The sequence below is a fragment of the Atta cephalotes genome (assembly GCF_000143395.1).
Source record: "Atta cephalotes unplaced genomic scaffold scaffold00029, whole genome shotgun sequence".
Classification (NCBI taxonomy): Eukaryota; Metazoa; Arthropoda; class Insecta; order Hymenoptera; family Formicidae; genus Atta; species Atta cephalotes.
This window is the reverse complement of record NW_012130093.1, coordinates 482,705-505,813: the sequence shown is the minus strand read 5'-3', so window position 1 is coordinate 505,813 and position 23,109 is coordinate 482,705. Positions and strand designations below refer to the sequence as shown.

The window sequence follows — 23,109 nt, the reverse complement described above, 5'->3', positions numbered from 1 at the left end:
ATTTGTGTTATATTATTAATGCTCGCGGTGTTATTCGAATTTTGCGATTTCTTTTGACTCTCCGTCAAATGATGATTCTGACGTAGTTGATGCATTCTCTTTAGATTTTCCGTTGAAATTGAAACTATTCTTTAGCTCTCTCTTCATAACGTTTAATCCCTATTTCATTCCTTCGATAATTGATATTAAGATCGATAATATATGGTAGATCTGATAATATAAAATAAAAATCCGCTTCGCACCAACAGCTTTCTTTTATCCTTCCAATTACTACGTTTTGCAACGATGCGACGCAGAGCCTTTTTGTATTTAGTTAACCGATTTTTTTTCACATCGAATGAGACGTTATCTTTAAGTGTAAAAACACATTCACAGATACAATGAATTAGTTTTTCGTCAACATTGCACAAGAAAGTTGTGTATTGATTTTTGTTCAAAGATAGAGAAGGAGACAGGCGCAAGGAGACAGGCATTTCTCTTACCGATCGAATGTGTGGCGATTTTTGTTGTTCTGTGCGATTTCTTGTTACTCATCTTCATCGAGAAAAATCTATGACTGCGATTACCGTATTCAATTTTTATACGAATCTTGGAAAATGATCTGCGCGGTACGTAGATGTAATGAAACGTATCCTTGGGAAAAATACATGCTTTAAATTGATACTCGGAGGTTCATTCTTTCAGATCAAGCAACAAATATCCGTGAGGCCTCGATGTGGCATCGTAGTATATACCTCTTCTAGGAATTTTGGATCAACGGAATGGACTTGACGCACTAAATGACGAATTTGAGCGCGATCACGTGGATTTTTGAAAACGATGATGTAATTCGCGTTAAGTGATATATTATGCTGATGTCCCTGATGGAAGAGGTTCTGCGAGAAGAATAATACTGAGATTCTTGTGATGACTGCCTTTCGTAAAAAGATTCACGATGATAATTCTCTCGTAAATCGATTATCACTAATTTCGGAGAAAGTTCAGAAAATTTCGAGTCGTTCGAGTAATTTTCCGGACAGGGTAATCTCTTACGAAATTCGATTATATTCTTCTTCGTTTCATTTTAGTATCATGCATTCCCAACGCTGTTCTTCGAATTCTTTTATACGTATGTTGTATTATTATTGATGATAGGCTTTTTGCCATTCCGCGTAATAAAACAAAATTCTTTCGAAATATACGTTGGATATGAGAGGTAAATGCCGAAGAAAAGTCTTCACAAAGATCATCATCTCACAATCAGTCCACATATGATCGATGTTCAAGGATGTTTTCAGCGCACATCCATTTTACAAAATGAATCGATCTCCGTGCGCGACTTCAAAAGCAAAATATTATTTGATTTCTAGAATACGCGAAAGGAATTAATTTTAGGAAGGCAGGGGGATAAGCTGATCAACACGACGGCAGGATCTTCCACGCGGCGGACGAACGCTCGTGTCAGCGTATCCCCACGTGAGCTTGTCAGCAAAGAGCACCACGGTTGGCGAAGAGCTGATCTCGCTGTGACACGCATAAGCTTATCTTCGCGCGTCAAAGAGGCTCGTGATCAGCGTATATTTCTATCGTTAAGCGAGCGTGTGGCATTGCCATTGATAAGTCTACTGACTACTGCGATGCCACAGTAAAGGAAAAGCTTTCGTAGAAATCGGAATTAGTTAGAATTATATAATAAATCATCTCTTCTTGTTTTTTCAAGTACAAAATATTTTTTATTCGATACTTTTTTTAAAAAACAGGAAGGGAGAAAAGGAAACATATATAATGTTAATTTTTTTATAGTTGATTATATTTTTGTTAACTCTTATACAAAAAATTCAATTATTCAGAAACAATATTTACATTTTTATATTATAATTAAGTATTTACATCTTTATATTTTTACATTTTTATATTAAATCATTTAATAAAATTTTAATTAAAATGTTTTTTTTTGCAAAAGAGAGATACTTATATTTTATTATTTACAAAAAAACTAAATTCAAGTTTTTTCTTACATAATATTTAAATACTATGCAAATAGATGAAAACTCAACTTAAAATATAAGTGAAGTGAGAGAAAGAAAAGAAGAAGTGTCATTATTCTCTCCTGAAATCTTACGGAAGAGAATAATGATTATTATTGTATAAATTTGAATTTTGCTAATACCGATGCTCATGTCTTTATTTCGTTTCGCGTGAAACGCAGTGCGATGGATTGCGCTAAAATATATAATATTTATCGTTGTCTTTGTCTTTCTTCTTCTTCTTCATCGCGCCTTTCTCTCTCATTATCCATTATTAATTTCTTAACTATTAAAATTTAATTCGAGAGTTCTTTATAACTCATGTTATTCCTTTAACTTTACAAATCTTGTGTCGGCAACTTTCCGGTGTATAAACGACGTACGCATAAAATTTCGGGCCCGGACACGAACGACTCGATAAAATTGTCCCATAACTCTCGAGTTCATCTATCAGCGCTCAGAAAATTTCTCGTACGCGGCTCGTATTCGCTCGGTTCGCCTTTGCTTACATAAATACACGAGTCATATCGTAATATAAAATACCTAATTTCTCTAGATATTCGTATAATACTTATGGTAGTCGCGCTTGTGATGTCGTCCTTGCCGCGATTACAAGATTGGTTTGCGAAGAAGGCGTGATCATTTCTTCGCCACGAAACATATATTATCTCATCATTAACAGGTAATATATTTCGTGCTCTGAATTCGTGACGTTTGCCAAATATTCATATTTTTTGATAATTTCTGTATTAGGTAAATTCGTTGGCCGAATTTACTCCAGAAAAAATTCAAGTAGAGCTTCGCAACCGAACGTAAACCAAGATTTCGGACGATATTATTTCTATCGAGAACGAAATCCTCAGTTTCTTCATATTCTTTCTACTATTCTTTATTCTCGTCATCCAGACATTCGCTTGGCTATCCGCTAGCTTCCTGCTTTAATTTCAAAAAATTGTTGATATATTTGGCAAACAAATCACCTTGCCTTGTACAAGGATTGTGTGACTCTAAATTGCCATATTTCGCTTATACTCGAGATAACCTTTCTCGCTTTGCACGATTTGCAGGATGCATCTACGAATTCATGGTCGGCGGGGAGAACGTGAGTGCACTCGGTCTACGAGAACGTTTCACAGCAACTTAGACACAGTTCAAACAACAATTTGCCTTGTATGCGATACAGTGAAAGAGATCGTGGAGGAAGTACTGTGCACTGAATGATACCTTCGACAGAAATTAAAATTCGGAGCTACGCATTTAACTCCAAACATTATTCTTCGATATAAATGTTAACGGAAAAGTACCCGTAAAATTAACGAAAAAATATCCGGTTTTAGTATGTATAGATACAGAGAATACGTCTACATAACGTATTTTCTCTGTAACTATCGGATTGCGATATTTTCCGTACGATCATCAATGAATGCCTTGCGAAAGTCGAGAAGAGAGTTGATTAGCATGGTTGGATGGTTTTCGAGAAAATTGTGCATTTCGTGATTCTTGCGCTTTTCTCGTGTTCACATTAGTTCGAATTCACACTCCCATTTCTTCATCACCCTCTACCACCCTTCATCCTATCCATGTTATCGAAGACATATCATTGCGAAAGTTCGTTCATATTGGGCATCGATTGTATGTGATGCTCCGGACATAAGTTTCCTTTCACGATTGATTTGGGACAATCGTGCCATTGTAACACGTAACATAATATCTCGTTCGTTGATTCAACGTAATATCCGTCGACGGGCGTACCGGCAATTCGATACTCGCGGTTTCTCACTGCATGGATTATAGAATGTCTGAGCTCACGCTCCATCCACACAACCATTATAGTTTTTTATGCGAGTGATTGTCTTTATATCTATATCCAACCAGTGAAATGATTTCTATTTCTTTCTCGCGTAAAAGGTTTTTGCGAAAAACTCATACACGTGGAAGCGATAGTCGTGCATTTTATGAACGGACACGTCTCCGCGTTCTAAAAAGATTTATCTGAATGCCATGCGTGCACATCGAAGGATATCCATCGTCATTCTGACAATATTTTACTATTTCTTGTTTGAAATCAAAAACGAAATTCGATCACAACATTTCCTCATGCCAAATCATAGAACGCTCGTATTCCTCGTGTTTCATTACTTCGAGAGAATAATATCGAGCATCAGGTATTGGTACAATATAATTTTAATTTTTGTAACGTATTAAACAAATGAGGAAAAAAATTTTCACCCAAAGTTCTGCCCAAAAGCCTTAAGTAAATCGAATAAACGCATAGGCATATAATTTGAACTTTCAATAAATTTCGTACGACCAATCGTTATCATGATAATTTTCGTCCTGTTCAAAATCATCCGAGGTACTTCTGTTATTCCTGACTTTTCAACGAGATACTTTAAAATAAATTGTGCGTCAAATGCTTTATGCACGATACAGATGACTTTAAAAAAATATTTTTTATTTAGATGTTTGTAAAATCGACAAATTCTTTTACAAGATTTTTATGAAATATGAATTCACGCACTCCACACCAACGACATCGCACTGATATGATCTCTATTCCCGCACACGCTTCGCAAATTTGTTGCGCGACACAGAGAGTTGGAATTTTTACGTTCTCCGTTTCTTCGAGTATTTCGTTTGTCGCATTTCAAAACATGAATGCAATGTGATCTCTTTTAACACATTTGTCCGTGTCTTCGACATTATTCATATTTGTTTGTGAATTTTCTTTTCGCGATGCTATAATACTCGTACCTTTTCCAAGGTTTTCAACTGAGATAAAGAGGTCGTATGTAACACAAATGATTCGAAAACTATAACGAACGACAAATTTTGCAATAAACGTCGCAATTGGGTCATGATTTTGAATTAACTAATCGCTCGCAATCGTTGCAAATTTTAATAGATTCGCAAACGTTTGGGATTGATCATATGATTTCTGCGCACGATGATGTTCAACACGGACGCCCGAAGAAGACGCGAATCAACTTAATCAACTCAATGTCGGGGCGTTTGCAAGACAGAGTAGCGTATCAGCGTAGGAATTTTTTATGCATTGGTGACCTCTGTCATTACGAAAGCTCACATTGCATGCTATGCAATATTCTCCGCGAGAACCGGCGGCAGTTTTTAAATTTAATATAGGATTATAATGTCGCGAACCCTCGAATGTAATACATTATATTTAAACGACACGAGGATTCGCGACTTAGGAGGAAAGTAACTTGCAGCCATCGTACATCGGATTCTCGCCGCGACCAAAAGTATTGAAATACGGGTGCGCTATCAAAATCCAGATGTTTCAATTAAAATTTTCCGCTATATGATAGTGCCTCCGCCAGGGGTTGTTGTTGGCATCCGAGAAAGCCTAATGTTTCTAATAAACAGTTATATTCTCAAAATGCTGCGATATTGAAACCAAATGCCGCGATCATCGAAGGCTTTCGCGCTGATCACTCAGCAACGGAAATAATTCGGTTTTTTGGATATCCGAGATCAACCGTATATGACGTTGTGGCAAAACATACGACTTTAGAACAATTCAACGAAAATTCCAGTATGCCAGCGAGGAAGAATCACTCGAAAGAACGCATCATGAGGATCCCCACAGTCGTTAAAAGGACTTAAGTGCTGATTTCGGATAATCCAGGGCAATCGTTGCGAAAATTATTAATCGATTGTTGGTGAGCGAGCCAACAATGGGTTGAATTGCCGAGGACTTTCGATACAAATCGTACACATTAAAGATATGAGATGCTCTGAGGCTGTCAGAACAAACCGAATTGCGGTTCCCATTCTGGCCTCCCAACAACCTAGATTTATTAGACTACTACGTATGGAGCGTAGTTGAAAGGATCACAAACAAGTCTCGGTATCCTAATGTGACGTCATTAAGGACGCTATTGAGGCAGCATTCGTCGGCATGGACAGCGTTACATTACAGCGTGCGAACGCTTCAGACTGAGAATAGCCGTCATTCGAGCTAATGGAGCATATATCGAATAATTGCTCTACAGAAATCCCTCAAGTGCCATGTAAAAGGATTTTTTGCAATATTTAATTTTTGATTAAAAATATTTTATTTAAAGAAATTGTTCGATTTATTCAGACGCATCCTGCATATCTTCGTAATTATTTCGCAACGTTAATTTTATAATTTTTTATTAATAAAACTTGTAGGTTGTACTTGTACTTTCAGTTCGATTTCTTGAATTAAATATAACGCACACTTGTTAACATTATCAGATAAAGATTGTTTTAAACGCGCATCGACGCACTTTACAATTCTTTGCAGTCCAAAAAAGGTAGTTTTCTGCATTATAATTGCCACTGCGTAGATTTTTCATTTCTTCGCCGGTGGAGTTGAATCGTGCGCGTCCTCTTCTTTTCGAAGATTTCGGAATTTTCCTCTTCTTCTTTATACGCTAGCAATATGATTTTGCCCCATAAGATATGATAAGCTGATATTTTTCATAACAACAAAGTTAGGTTTCATTCTGTTATTGCTGTTTAAATACTCGTTCATGAGTCTCATGCGATCTTGAAGCTATTGCCAGCAATCGGTGTCGAAATAAATTCGCGTAAATTCGAAATAAGTCCGCGTTGTGTCCGCTCAATTTTACAAGAGGTTTGAAAATTCCTTTATTCGTTCTTTGCAATCTTACGTGAATCGTCTTCGTAAGGAAATTGTTAAGACTATACGTTGTTGTTAACAACACACGAAATCGAGCATTTCTTCTCTTGTCATCGTCATTACGTATCTTGAAAAAGTCAGGGATGGAATACATTTCCATGTCGAATTAATATCTTTTGGCTATTGTTCTTACATCGCAGTAATAAATTTCAAGTGAATCAAGATGCAATCAAAAACACAAGAAGTACAGTACTTGTTTGCTCGTGAAGCTGAAACTGCGGACAATGAGACTCGAATGAAACGGATTTTCGATAGTATCGTCGACATCGTCTCCCTCTCCGACGCTACGTAATAAAATTATTCTGCGTGCGCAAATGAAAAAAAATAAAAAAACAAACTTTCTCTAAATTTTTCTTTTAAAAATTTAAAATAATCTATATATCACAGAAATGAAAAGGGAAAAGGAATGAGATAAAACGAAAACGAACAGGAACGAAAAATAATGTTTTATGATTCTTCTCCTTTTTTTTTATAAAATGATAATGGAAGGAATTTGACCAGCCGAAAAGAAAAAAATTTTTTTTTTAATATTAATCAATTGGTCCTAAGTGTTCCGATTCTATTGTTAGCTTGAAAATACTCCATCGTTGAAAATACTCCATCGTCTCACTTGCGGTTTTAGATATTCGATATCTATTAGATATCATCCTTTGACTTCTATTATTAATCTTTCTATTTATAATCTAACATTTAACATTATAATTTCCTATTATAACAAGATTGAAATTCCTTTACAATTAATTCCTGCAAATATTTAATTTCCGTCTCGATGGTAATATTTTCGTGAAAGAAAAGAATCGTGGAGTCATCCGAACACCTTGTTAGACAAATGTTAAAGAATCACAACATTTGCAATGAAATGAGAATATTCTTTTTTTTTCATTTTCAAAAGGAAGAGAGTAGAGTTTTTCGGATATAACACTTTCTTCGTGTGATTTTCAGTCGCTGAATAATCAATCGTTTGGTATTGTCAGTGATTATATCTGATGATAACTGATAAATTAATTAATATAAATTCCTCGTTTTATCAAGTGAATAAAATCGAAATGTTAATATATTGAAACATGACACAGTTTATAGAAGAAGAAATAGAAACGGAAGACTTGATATCTATATGTATTTAAAAGACATTTAATATTTGAGTGATAAAAATGAATTACAGTAAATAGTTGTGTCGAGCACTATTTATCCAAACTTATTTCTCCAACTGTTTCAAGAAGCTAGAGCAAAATGGATCATTGAACATCTACAACCCGCAGACAATGTTTTTTAAATGGTTTTTAAATATTTATTTCTCATTAATTTTATATTTTTCATGATTCGTTTTCAAAATTCCTTAATTTAACGTTTATTTAATGTTTAATAAACATTATTTTATAACTTTTCACTTGAAAGAAATGATTAAAAAAATATTGTTTAAATGTTTATTTAACGTTTATTTAATCTTTATCTTGAATTTATTTTTTATTTAAAATAATGATTTAAAAAAACATTTTTAAACGTTTATTTAACGTTTATTAAATGTTTATTTTACATTAATTATTCATTTGAAATAAAGGTTTAAAGAAAATTTTTTAAATGTTTGTTTATCGTTTATGAAATATTAATTTTACATTAATTATTTATTTGTGTTTGAGTATACATTAATACGACACGTATGAGATCCAATATAAGACAGACTTTATTTTTCACAGCTCTGACTCTCTATTTCACATACGCCCCCAGGTGGATATCACAGATAATTAGGTGTCGATAATCGCACATTAATCGATAATTACATATTAAGTGGATTTTCCAACACTCTCCTTATCTCCACGCTCAATGAAGCAAAGAAAGAAAAACATATACAGAAAAAAGAAGGGGAGGAGGGTAATATTGGGTATGGGAAAAAGTTCGTGGTGATTTTTTAGTAAAATTAAAGTGTTTTTCTTAGAGTATTAAAATCAATTTATTTAAATCAAATATACTCCATTATTTTCTATAATATTTTGCCATTTTTGGGGCAGAGCCATAATTCCATCGCGACAGAACTTCTGTGGTTTCTGATCGAAAAACTGCTTCAAGTGATTTTCACAGACCTCTTTTGAAACTAGCTTTACACCATTAAGAGAGTTCTGCAGAAACCTAAACAAATGATAATCTGAGGGTGCTATGTCAGGACTATACGGTGGATGCATTAAAACTTCCCAGTCAAGCTCTCGCAATTTTTGCCGAGTCATCAAAGATGTGTGTGGTCGAGCGTTGTCGTGATAGAAGACGATACCTCTCCTATTGATTAATTCTGGCCGCTTCCTCTCAATTGCTTGTTGTAATCTGCAGTTGTTCACAGTAGAGTTCGGAATTAATTGTTTGATTGGACGATAACAGCTCATAGTGAACGATTCCCTTTCAGTCCCACACAACATCACCTTCTTCCTCATCAATCCAGGTTTTGCGATTGCTTGCGCCTTCTCTCCTTTCTTTATCCACGATCTTTTTCTAGTTGGATTGTCGTAGATGATCCATTTTTCATCACTAGTTCTCTATCACTATCATTCTCTTCAGAAATGGCTCAATTTCATTCCGTTTCAGTAGCGTATCACAAATGTTAATTCGGTCCATCATGTTCCTAACATTCAACTCGTGAGGAACCCAAACATCGAGCTTCTTTTTGTATCTAACTTTGTATAAATGATTTAAAACTGTTTTGTGATCGATGCCTAGTTCCCTGGCAATCTCCACAGTGCTCACATGCTTATCACGCTCGATTTTTATCATGATTTCATCGGACTTTTCAATGATTGGTCGACCGGAGCGAGGTTCATCTTTCATATCGAAATTTCCACGTCATCCACGTAAACGTAAATAATAATTAGTTTTATATTGTTTATTTCCTCATGAAAAATGCAAGACTTTAATTCTGAACTCTGTAAGTAAATTTCATTTAATTTATTAGCGCAGTTTACGTCCTGATTGTTTTAATCCATAAATTGGTCGTAAGAGCTTATAGACTCTCTAATTCTATCTGAAACATTGACGGTTGTGTCATACAAATTTCATTAGAGAAATTGCCTTGAACGTACACAGTTACTATCTGGTTAATGTGTAGTGTGTTTTTCTATACTTAATGTGTGTGTAGTTTTTCTATACTTAATGCAATTAACCGAATCGTTTCTATTCTAGCGACGGGTAAGTAAATTTCATTATAATCAATTCCGTTACGTTGCTCGAAACACACATGCCACTAATCTTGCCTTATATCTATCTATTTTCCTTATTTTAATGTCGCTTTACATTGAATACCCACTTACAAGATATTTCGTGAATGTCAGGAGTTTCATCTACCAAAAAAGTTTTGCATTCGCTCAACGAGTTTATCTCACTTTTCATTGCTTCTAATCATTTTTCTCTTTCCTCATTATTTACCGCTTCTTCTAATGAAGTTGAATTTTCAGTGGATAAACTCATGACAACTTTAGCTTCATGGTTTTGCTTTTTAGAGCGTCTCGGTTTTTTCCTGTGCGGATTATTTTTGGTCTTCCACGACCGTTAGCACCTACTTTTAGTGGTTCTGGTAATAAATTAATTGGCAAATAATCTTCTAAATCTATTTCTATATCTAAATTAATTGCAAAGAACATTTCTTTTAATACGTCCGAAGAACTTTCTGAACTACTTTCATTATCCATGTCTTCATTTGCTATAACTGGGAAGTCAACAAATTCTTTCTCATCAATAATGTTTTCTTCGCTTATTCTAACATCTCTACTTTTGAAAACTATTTTTGTGCCTCTTTTCCAAAGTCTATACGCTTTTGATTCAGAATACTCGACTACAATTATTTCAATGCTCTTTGCATCTAATTTCAAGATATGTCGCTTTTATACAATGCTACCACGTTTGAAATATTCGTAAAAACTTTACATCTGGTTTCTTACCTGATCATAATTCTTCTGATATCATGTCGCTTAAAATTTTTATAGGATACCGATTTCTTAAGAATGCTACAGTATTCACTGCCTCTGCTCAAAGTAATTTTGGCATTTGCTTCATTGTCATCTCTACTAATTCATGCGCTCTGCAATTCTATTCTGTTATTGGATATATTCTACGGATAACTGTCTGCTTATTCCTTCTTTCTCTAAATATTGTGAAAAATTATGTGAAGTATTCTTTTGTATTATCTGTCCGTAACTTAATTATTTTCCTACCCGTTTCTTTTTCTACTCTTAATTGACTTTTTGCATAAAGTATTTCTTAGCTTTTAGATCTCAAGAAAATGATGTCTCTTTTATCTATAAATGTTGCAAAATATCTCGCGCCGCCAAGAGAAGGAACCTGCAGGGTGCACAGATAATGGAATGGATTAGCTTTAATATATTTTCCGCGCGCGAATCTGATTGTGGAAATGGTAAACAATGTATTTTCGCTTTGTCGCATTGCTTACATTATATTGATCTAAATTTTTCCGATATATCTAAGCTTGTAACTGCGTCTCGATCGCGCAACAATTTCAAATCCTTATAATTTAAATGTCCATATTGTTTCTGCCTTCCGAGAATTTGATCTTTGCTTAATGTAAATGATCTTTCACAACGTACATTCTATCTCTCTTTGATGCTTTTACGACTGATCCTTTTTGTCAAGAATATTAATGCTGTCAGTATCGAATTCGATTTTAAATTTATGGATGAAATCGATAGTAAATTTCCCCTTGAAACGGGTATACAGAACATCGAGTAACTTAAGCAATTTTAATTTTTCGTCGATTTCAATATTTAACGTTATTGTTCCCATGTCTATCGCTTTTACTATTTCTTTTCCCGCGTTACGTACGCAGTTTTCTCTTAGACTGTCAAAACATTCGCGTGTGCTACACATATGAGCAATGGCACCACTATCAAGATATCACTCGTTGATGCTATTTGGTAAGGTTATTGCGGGAAACGCTACCGTGGTCGCAACTTCTTCCTCGGTGATTATTGCAGATAGCAATACTGTCTTTTTCTTTCTGGTTCGCTTTTCCGTTATCTTATCTTTCCTGCCATCTTTCTTCTTCCGGCAGTTCCATCACTCGATGCCCAAATTTGTCATAATAAAAACATTTTTCATTGAATCTCTGGGGAACCTTCGTGTTCACCGTTGTGATTTTTAATAAATGGTCTTCTTTCTTTATATCTGCAGTCAGGATTTTGACGCATACTTCATGATATTAACGCTCTCGCACCGTTGACTATGTTGGTCATCTTCGTTTTCTCTTCTCATTTCTTCTTCCAGTAATTTTCCCTTGATAAAGTCAATTCTAGAGGTCTCTTGACTCAATTGTGATAAAATTTTCGAACGCATTTGGCAGTCCATCAAGCAGCATTATTGTTTTTAATTTTTCCGGAATTTCGATACCTATGTCTTCTAGAAGATTTACCTTGTTCTGGAAGTTGATGTATTGCATCATCGTTTGTCCTTCGCTTTTCTTTGAGTTGTATAATTGCCGATACAGAAGAATAGCTTTCTTTATGAGACCTTGAGAGCTGGACTTGAATTAATTCTTCCCATGCTTCCTTCGATGACATCATACACCGGATGTGACTTAACTCATTTTTCGAGACACTTAGTATGATAAGTGCGAAGGCTTTTTCGTCCTTTATTTTCCATTGTATCATTGCACTTGCATTCTCGGATCTTTCTATGCTACCATCGATGTACATATCATTAAAAATTAAGCTCTTCATCTACATTCGCTAGGATTCGTAATTTCCTTTCACTAATTTTTCCACGTAGTGGCTGCTGACTGGATACATGATGAATCCACTCATTTGTAAATTTCTTTACACGTGAACTCATGGACCTTTCTAGCGCTTCCATAATCTGTTGGATATAATACGACGTGTGGGATCCAATATAAGACAGACTTTATTTTTCACAGTTTATTTTTCTGATTCTCTACTTCACATGTGCCCTCAGGTGGGTATCACCGAATAATAAGATGTCGATAATCGTAATTACATATTAAGTGAGTTGATTTTCCTACAATTTGAAATAAAGGTTTAAAGAAATATTTTTTAAATGTTTGTTCAACGTTTATAAAATATTTATTTTACATCATTTTTTAATTTAAAATGTGGTGAGAATAAGAATAAGAAACATTTATTTAATGTTTAGTAAATGTCCATTTCACATTAATTATTTGTTTGAAATAATGATTTAAAGAAATATTTATTTAATGTTTATTAAATTTTTTTTAAACGTTTATATAACGTTTAACAATGTTTGTTTTTTAATATTTGTTTTTTGTTATTTATTTATTTAAAATACATTTAAACAAATTTAAAAATCATTTACTTAACATTTATCTGATTTATTATAAATATGTAAAAAATATTATTTTCTAAAGTTCAAATTAATAAAAAACGGGTATCAGAATAATAAAATAATCACGGAAGAGAAGTTAATATAATGTAATTGCGTTAAATATATTATATATGAACAAGAAGAACTGTGTCGGATAGTTATAAGCGTAACGGATAAGGTACGAAATTCATAACTCTGAAATCCCAAGTTCAAAACCCGACTGGTAAGTGAAAAAGATTAAAATATAATTAAAGATTATAATTAATTAATAAAATTAGTTGTCTAATGTTTAGACACTATCAATAAAAAAAATTAAATAAAAAAAATTCTACATGTTATTTTTTTCTAATTTTGTTCAAATAATTTAAATACGTGTTTTTAATGTTAAAAAATGTTTCTTCAAATATTAAATAAATATTTTTCAAACGTTAAGAAAATGTTTCTTTAAATGTTACAATAAATGTTTTTGTTAATAAAAAAAAAGGGGATTTATCCCCTTTATTATTTTTAACGTTTTTGAAAATGTTTTTAAAAACATTTTCAAAAATATTGTCTGCTGATTGAGAAGATAATAACAATTTTATAATTAAGATAATAATAATAAACTTTTAAAGTATATTTGGCTTACGTTTTTGTTTTAAACATTCATAACTCTTTCAATGCTAAGAAGAACGCGATCGCATTTCTCATAAAATTTCTCATAAGTATATAATAAATACTACGAGCGCGATAGCGTAGATAAAATTGTTAAAAAATTTTTTTGTAAAAGTGAGAAATTAGATAATAATTGCGTGCTTTTAGTAGTATTATAACGCCTCTTGATATACAATTAAATCTAAATACTTCAGTACATCGAATTGTAAGAAATGCTCATAGAATTCAATGTACTTTATAATGCTTATCGCACATTATTGTCTGATTTCGCTCTTTTAGGACATTTCTCTAACAATTTTGTCCATGTAATTTAAAAACAATTCGATTCTCAAAAAGTTTAATCCATTTTAATTCATCATTATTTTAATTTATAATTTAACGAAATTAATATACTTAAAGCATGTGAAAGACAAAAAGAATGTGATAGAATGTGATGGAAAAGATAAGAAAAAACGTGTTTTTATAAACATATCAATGCGTCTGATCAGTGTGCTCCTAGCGTGTAAAGCGCCCGCATCTAATCATGAACGTCGCTCCTGCCCGTCTCTTCTATGTGATCCGTGATACACTAAATATTTCTTCTTGTATTTTAAAAACTAAACTTCAGACAAAATTATCATGAAATAAAAATTGTCTTACAAGTTCAGCGAAAGGCTCAGAATTTTTGAAACGTTAAAACGTTTTCGAAAAATTTTGAAAAATTTGAAACTTATGGCACATGAAGTGTATCACTCAGACATTACTTTGATCAAGCAGTAAAATGCGCTTCTCAGTCATTGTTGAGAAAATCGACTTTAAAAAATTCCGAGCAGGATATATACTAAATGTTGAGTAAATTTAACGAATCTCAAGGCGCAATGCTCTTGTCTAGCAATCGCTGGATCGCTGGTTCGAGTCTTTACCAGCACTTTCTTTTTCCCTTCTTTTTTTTATTTTAATTTTTTGTTTTAGTTGTAGTAAAAAGAAATCCATTATTTTTGCATGAAATTGAATAAAAAAATAATGGATTTCTTTTTACTACACCTAATATTTTCTATGTAAAATCAATCAAATTTAATCAACGGATATTCAATCTTTTATGAAAAATGCACAATTTACTTATAACGTAATGAAAACATTATAAATAAAATCCAATAAAATGAGAGTGGGCAACATTAACATGTTTTTTTGCGTTAGGTTTTATTTTTTGTGTGCTCTCGTTATGTTGATTTCATTTTTTGCTTAATTTTGTAATTTAACTTGAAATTTTTATATATTTTTAAATGTAATCAGGAACCCAAAATTCTCGAAAATATTCAATTCAGGGAACACAAGGAAATTTGGAATAGTGACAAATTTCACAGGTATTCAGTGAATACCTGGGTCCAAATAATCACATTGAATATCTGCGAAATTTGTTCCAAATTTTCCTTGTGTTCCCATGAATTAAATATTTAAAGTTTGGGTTCCTGATTACATACATTTAAAAATATATAAAAATTTCAAATTAAATTACAAAATTAAACAAAAAATGAAATCAACATAACGAGAATACACAAAAAAATTCTAACGCAAAAAAAACTTGTTCAATGTTTGCCTGTTCTTGTTGTATGCTTTTATTTATCATATATTTTTGTTATATTGTAAATGAAATGTGTGTTTTTTAGAAAATATTTATATCGAATATCCATTGATTACTATAAATGTGATTTATTTTATATAGAAATAACAAATTATTAAAATAAAAATAAAAAGGGAAAAAGGAAGTGCCGACAGAGACTTGAACCAGTAGTTATTAGAGTGGATATAAAGAGAGAAATGCCAATTAGCTGGAAGTCATCATTTTGTGTCCTATATCTGGAATATCTATGTGTCGCAATTCCTCGTCTTAATCACTTCTTTCTTTAACGATAACTTCTTTCTAATTAACAGTAAGGACACTTAAAGAAGATACCGTATCTTGGCGAAGCCAATCAGCATTAAGCACATACATTGACGCAACTCTAGCAGTTACTAAATAAGAGCGCTATACGGGACATGTTGAAACTAGAGACTCTTTAATCAGAGACTGGTCAAGGATTTCGTTAAATTTCTTCAAGCGAGAAAGGAGTATAGGTTATTTCATTCTTCCACCAATAGCGGTGTGTATACATCATGCATACAGCCGGTCTCAGAAAGATTGCAACACTTTTTTTTCGACAGGTTCGGAATGCAGTTTACTCACTGAGCGATTGATTCTTATTTGTGAATCCATGAATAAGAATCAATCGCTCAGTGAGCAAGCTGCATTCCGAAGCTCATCGAAAAAAGGAGTTGCAACCTTTTTGTGATCGGTTGTATATATATATCGCTATTGATGGAGAACCGACATTGCTTATACTCCTCTCTCGCTTGAAGAACTTTGACAAAATCCTTATGGCCAGTTTCCGATTAAAGGATCACTAGTTGAAACTTGCTCAACGTTCAGTGTATATATCCAGCTCGGAATTTTTCAAAATCGAATTCTCGACTATGGTTGAGAAGGGCATCTTATTTCATGTATCATAAGTTTCAAATTTTTCTAAATTCTCAATGTCTGAGCCTCTCCTTGTTAAAATTGGGTCAGGAATATGTCTCTTCAGGGACACCTGGATTGTTTCAGATCATCCTATATAACTAATATCCAATGTAAATTACAATTCCGGACCGCTCTTTTAAAACATTTATTTCACGTTTATACGAAGTCCAATTATTCATCATTGTTCATTTATTCCATCAGATATTCACTCTGTGTATAGAGATTAAATCACGTTTATTAATTTCACAAACGGATATACATTCATTGAAAGATTACATAAAACGAAAATTTGATTGATATATCAAAATTTTTAAAGGATATCTTATGGATGTTTTTTATTTATGTGCTATGTCCATGTTATTACATAATAATTACTAGAAAAATAGGTTAATAAATTAACATAAATTGAAGAAAAATATTATTTTTATTAGGTTGAAATTCCGTCCGAGTATTTAGGGGATTCGGAAACGTCTCTTTTATATGAACAGTATTTGTCTCTCATTGACAGATTTAAGACAGTTCATAAAGAAAGAGAGATAGGTAAAAAAGTATGTGATTCTTGTTTTTCTCTTAAAAAATCTTGTTGCTATACATGAATAATAAAATTTCTTTTTATTTATGCAGATTGTTGAAAATGCTGTTGAGCTTGCAACGGATCTACAAGCAATGGCAAAAGAAAAAGAAGTATGTAACAAACGGCGAATATAAGTGAATCGGATCAATATAAGCTCTAAGACATACAGAACTATTTCCGATACAAAGGAAACGTGCAGACGTAATTAAAATAATAAAACAGTTCGTTTAATGTAAAAAACTTACACAACCGTCTCAAAGCTAGTCAAGGTCATTCTTTAGTACAATGCCGAAAATTTGGTGTATATCACCCACCACTGAGTCCAAAATCGCAAATGTTTGTACAATACAATTTGAATAAAATATCAAAGCTACATGTATATTTTAATGAAAGGGTACAATACTATGATATGAAACAGACAATAATAAATCAAGAGCTATATCTTCACTAAAGGAAAACAAGAGATTTATTTTTTGTGATTAAATTTGTATGCAAGTTTAAGCACATAAATATCTTTCCAGAATGGATCTTATTTTTTGATCGTTACAATCATAATTTTTTGAACTATCATAATCATGTTCCTTAAAGAAGTCTAATATTTGATGTGTGCAATTAGGCAAAAAATTCTTATCTGTCACTAAGTTATACGTTAAAAGTTATTTTCAACATTTTTTCCTGTCTCATTTTGTCATTAATCTACCCTACAATTTTGCACATGTCAAGTTTATTATTTCAACTTTATTAGGGACGGAACAGTAAAGTGGAAGGAGAGGGCAAAGTGTCAAATATAGTATCATATATTCAAATATAATATCTGAACGTGCCGCGGTGATGACTTTGAATATGCGTAGTCTTATGCTAAGCGATCAAATTTAGTTTAGCTGCGACAACTGAGAGATCCTATTCCTGTTCTATGATAGTCGCAAGTCATAAGCCGTAAGAAATTGATCAATCACAGTTGAATATGAAAAAAATAATCAACTATGATTGATTAATTTCTTATGGGTTATGACTTCCGACCCTATTGTAAAATAGGCATTATAGAATCTCAGTGAAGCATATGTACATAGAGTACATATAGTCATAGACATTGAGGTTGTTACACTGTAACTTTTGTACATTGTAATTTTTTGTTGTACTTTTTTTTCGATGATTTTAAAACACGCAAAAGTTTTCAGAGTACAATCCAGACACACTCATGTGAAAAGTCAAATCGTATTTCTAGGCGAATAGTCAATATTAGAAATCTGAATTTCTACTGAATTAGTAATGATTCTGTTCAATTTTGTCGTTGCCAGCTTTCTACAGGATCAAATGATAATAATTGTGAAAAAGACACTAATGGAGAAGTTTATATATATATTTTATAGAAAACAATATTCATTCAGTAGAAATTCTATCTAGTGAACACGAAGTTACATATAACATACGTGTTAGTTGTAATTTCTCTTAATTATATAACACGTATGTTATGTTCAGTTATATTGAGTGGAAAATTATAACTAACAAGTACGTTACATATAATGTACGTGTTTATTGGGGCTGCGTTTCGTTTCACGCATGGTGCGCATGATGCGTTTATCCTTGTTTAATATTCGATCAATAACAAGAATAGATAATTTCTGGTTATTATATCCCAGCAAACGAGTACGGATTGGATAAATTATGAATCAAGTCTTCGAATTCGCGTTATCCGTGAAAAAGATATTAAATTTTGTAGAGACTGAATACACTGAATTCGTTTCTACGTCTCTAAATAAATATAATAATATAAATTTAACTTTAATGGATTCATATAGATTCAAAAATGAAATGCTAGTCTGCAATCCTAGAAAGTGATTTATCGTAGGAAAGCATGTACCAAGATGATCACAGAATCGTTTCTTTTCGAATGAGTTCTAGTATTATATACAGACTTACTATACGACATTATAGATTCACGGCAACCGAGACTCCCAGATATAACTTGCACTGTCGTGGCTAGAGTTTGTCTGGAAATTACCTTGTTGTTGTGGATTCGCAATGTTACATACTCTGTATATCACACTGGAATTTTTGTTTAGAAAGCAACGACTTATGTATATCATATCATGTTTGTCAACGATATCACTTGCCGAGATCGGTGACTAACCGTTGATCTCCTATATTAGACAATTCTTCAATACTATTAAATTCAAATGAATTAGCCTCACGCACATTTATTGCGTTGAATATTGGGCAAAATACCAAAAGCAAATTACCAATACGTAAATACGGATTCAATCGGATTGGTCGCACGTTTTATTTCTATGCACATTGGATGAGATACAGAAAGTAAATAACCAATATATAATAATTACTGATTTAAGCGAATTACGGATAGAAAAGAATTTAAAAAATTCAAAACTTGATTCGATACTTCAATGAATAATTTCCAATATTTTTCAATAATTTCTCATTTGTTAAGATTTAGCCCAATCACTTCAAAAATTAATGAAATTAGGCTTATTCGACGCGTTTTTGAATGAAATGAAAGAATCTTAGATTCTTCGGCAGAAATAAACGTTGCCCCGCAAACCGAGATATTAAGTGTTAAAGTTGATGACTATTGAGGTTAGGAAATCTGTCACAGCTAAAGCTCTACAGTCTCTAAGAACTTCCCTTCAGTGCTCTCTAACTTCTTCATTTCCATTTCCAAACATATATAACGTTGTGTATAAAAATTTTCAGTGTTAAAGTAAGTTGCGTTGATATCTGTGCAAACATTCTCACTATATGTAATACAGGCTATTTCTTTTTAATATCCTCTAATGTAAAAATGGAGAGAACTTCTCTAACTTCTTACAGTTCTATATAATAGAAGTTACAGAAGTTTTCCTGCATATCAAAATAATGTTCCTGTATATCAAAATTCTTTGATCTGAACTAAAATGCTGACAATCTTGGCTGTTTTGATGTCATTTGCGACTTAATTGTCAGTAATCCAATAAATGCTTAGTATTATTGATATATGGTTATATCGTTAGTAAGTCCAAATGGAAGATCTTTACGCTACTTTGGTATATCTAGAGTTTTAGACACGCAACACAGCGATATGAGCATGCCCTGCGGTCACTTTTACGAGAGAAACAAGGAAAGAAACAAGGTGAACTATTCCTATGAATGCGCAGTAGCCTACATTCGTGTCAAAAAATAAAAAATGTGCAATCTCATTTCTGTTTAATAATATTGTTAAAGTTTCTAATATTTTTATATTTTAACAGTTTTTATTAATGTATATTATTAATGTATATATGCATTGTTATTTTTTCTTCCAATACTGTGTTTTTATTAATAATCATCTATAAATGCTTGAAATCTGCGCGTATAAAATGAACCTTCCATGATTGGTTGACAAGTCATGTCCTTTACCATTATGGTGCAATGGCTCATCTTATTTCTTTCCACTATAGTTGCCTTTTTTATGCTTTGTAACCTCATGCGCATACGTTTAGCTACTCTTCGTTCGGTTCAATAGAGAGTGCACAAAAATTTAAAATTAATCTTTATCAATATTAATGTCATTACTTCATTTACTATCAACGATTGTGGTTAACATATCTTGCTGTATGAAAAAAAATCATTCGTAGAACTGTATTGTATAGGCCCAAGGTAAACGCGCAACAATGTTAGCGTGTTAACATGCTATAATTTATGTTACGCATAATATAGAATTTTAAAGACAAAAGCGCACTTTTATTGATAAAAGCGCGTTCTGAATACGGGCCATAATATACCGTGTGTTTTATCTTAATCGATTCAGGCAAATATTTCGAAAAATATGAAAAATATGAAAGATATAAAAATATGAAAGATAGAAAAAATATTTCAGACAAAAATTGTATGGTTTCGAGAGGGACATAAGACAGTGCTTAATTTGACCTTGAATAATTGAAGGTCATTTTTAATTTCTTAAATGGAATGCCTCATTTTTCATTTTATTTTCTCACAGCTTATCTCAAAAATTTCTCAAAACATTAAATTAAATATTTTTTCATGACGTACTTTTCGAGTTATGAAACTTGAAAATCTCAGTATGTGCCGACATTAGCATTATCCAACGTGTTCGATTGATGGCTAAAACTTCTTGAATGTTATTCAGAATAATGTCTTGGATAACTTTTGTCAAGATCAAAGTTATTGGAGGTTGTACTTTTTATTTTCATTTTAGCATAAAAATGAATTTTTAGTGCAAAAATGAAAATAAGAGGTATCCAATGATCTTGATCTCAGCAACTGTTATTCAGGACGATTTTGGATAACATTTAAAAGGTTTTAACCGTCGATCAGAAACCTTGGGCAATCTTCAAACATCATAACTCAAAAGGTATTTTATAAAAAGATATTTTTATTATAGTATTTTGAAAAACTCTCGAAATGATTTACAAAAATGTGCATAAAAAGTAGGATTTAAGAAATTAAAGGTAACCTTCGCGTGCTTCAAGCAACTATTCAAGCAACTATTCAAGGTCAAACTAATGACACCATCTTATGTCCTCTTCAAAGCTATACAACTTTTGTCTGAAACATTTTTTTCTAACATCAAAAATAAAAAATTATTTGCAGTGGGACATTAAAATGATATCTTCTATAAAATGTTAATATTTATCTCATAAAGCAACACAACTCTTCGATTTAAATGAACTTTTAGTATATTTTTCTATGGACAAAAATAAAAGATACGTATTTTTTATATTGGCTGATTTTTTATATTCGCATCTTAAAAGGATGAAAACCTCTCTTGAAAAAAATCGATCTTTTTCTCTCAAAGTGAATTATTTTCAAAACTATAAAACTATAAAAGATAGAAAAAATTTTCCAAAGTGAAAATTGAATGACTTCAATAGTAGTTTATAACAATAATAAAATAATTTTTTTAAATTAAATTATTTATTTATTGTTACCCCACCCCTACTTAAAAAAATTTTTTAATTTTTATATGTTGAAGATTAAAGAGCATTTTAAGTTGAAAATAACGATATGTATTAAAATCACGTTCCGAAAAATCTTTTTTCAGATATGTACGAAATCGTCTCTATATGTATACGTGCTCCCTATGTATTCGTCTCATACCATGTTGTTGGCATGAAATAAGATGAAGACAAATTCAATTTGTCACAGTGCAGTATCAGTACAGCAATGATTATTGAAATAAGTTTTTTAAATAATAATAATAATAATAATAATAATAATAATAATAATAGTATCAATAATAATAGTAACTTTGTTAAATTGCTAAAATCAGAAAAATCAAATACTTTTGATATATAAAAGAATGTACAAATATTTTGGATAATTAAAAACAAAATATGAACAAAGAAATTATTACGTTTATAAAATCTTATTCATTTCATATTCATCGTAGAGCAGTAATTCCATTGTTCAATGTTGACATTGCGTCTTATTAATGCGATACTATGCAGAAAATAGATTTGCTCCTATGCAGTGGGCCAATATTATATACATACAGCATTGATTGTGAATTGTACAGGGTTAATACTGTCAAATTCGATGGAAATAACGTGCAAGTGTGTTTTTATCAATTCTTAACAAAGGTACTTATTTCATTATTAATATTTATTCATCAATCCTTTCTAATGTTGTTTATGCACAAAGAACATTCTAATAACTCATGTAAACTAAACTTTATCCTACTGTTAATATTCTAATAACTCATGTAAACTTATTCATTTCACTGTTAAGAACACTGTTCCAGCTTTCAGTAATGGACAAAGAAATCTGTCGCTTTATAAAGATGCCAACATTAATCACGATTAGATTCTGAAGATTGATGGTTGGAACTTATGGCCGAGAACGTTTATTTATTAGAACTTCTTTGAAGATCAGAAACTAATAAAGAAATTCTGCTGAAATAATATTACCAAGATCTCACGAGAAAATTTTCGAAGATTGAGATAGGCGGAAATTAATTATCATTATTTGTGCACGAGAAAAATGTAAAGAAATATGATAATGTTAATTATTTCATAAATTTATTTTTATATTTACAGAATATGAATTAAGAAGTAATGCATGGGCTATACCTGTAAAATTTTAATATTGACTTTAATATTGAATTTAATACTGAAAGACAATAATTAATTACTTATTTTTACGATAAGTATTAAAAGTATCGCTGTTCAGTATTTTTAGTATTCCAAATAAGTAATTAATTACTCTTTCAATAATAAATTGACTAGTATTATTGCAAGGAGTATATATATATATATATATATATATATATATATATATATTATAATATATATATATGGATCCGAGACGACACCACGAGAGGANAGTA

General features: G+C 31.9%; 1 protein-coding gene across 1 annotated transcript in view; it reads left to right on the top strand.

Moving 5' to 3' along the window:
• LOC105620802 (intraflagellar transport protein 81 homolog) overlaps positions 1-23,109 on the top strand; it is a 126,694-nt gene that overhangs the window by 59,501 nt on the left and 44,084 nt on the right. Inside the window, exons 4-5 of the mRNA XM_012202288.1 lie at positions 16,648-16,764; positions 16,841-16,900. Of these exons, the coding sequence (XP_012057678.1) occupies positions 16,648-16,764; positions 16,841-16,900 (177 nt within the window). The remainder of the gene's footprint in view (positions 1-16,647; positions 16,765-16,840; positions 16,901-23,109) is intronic.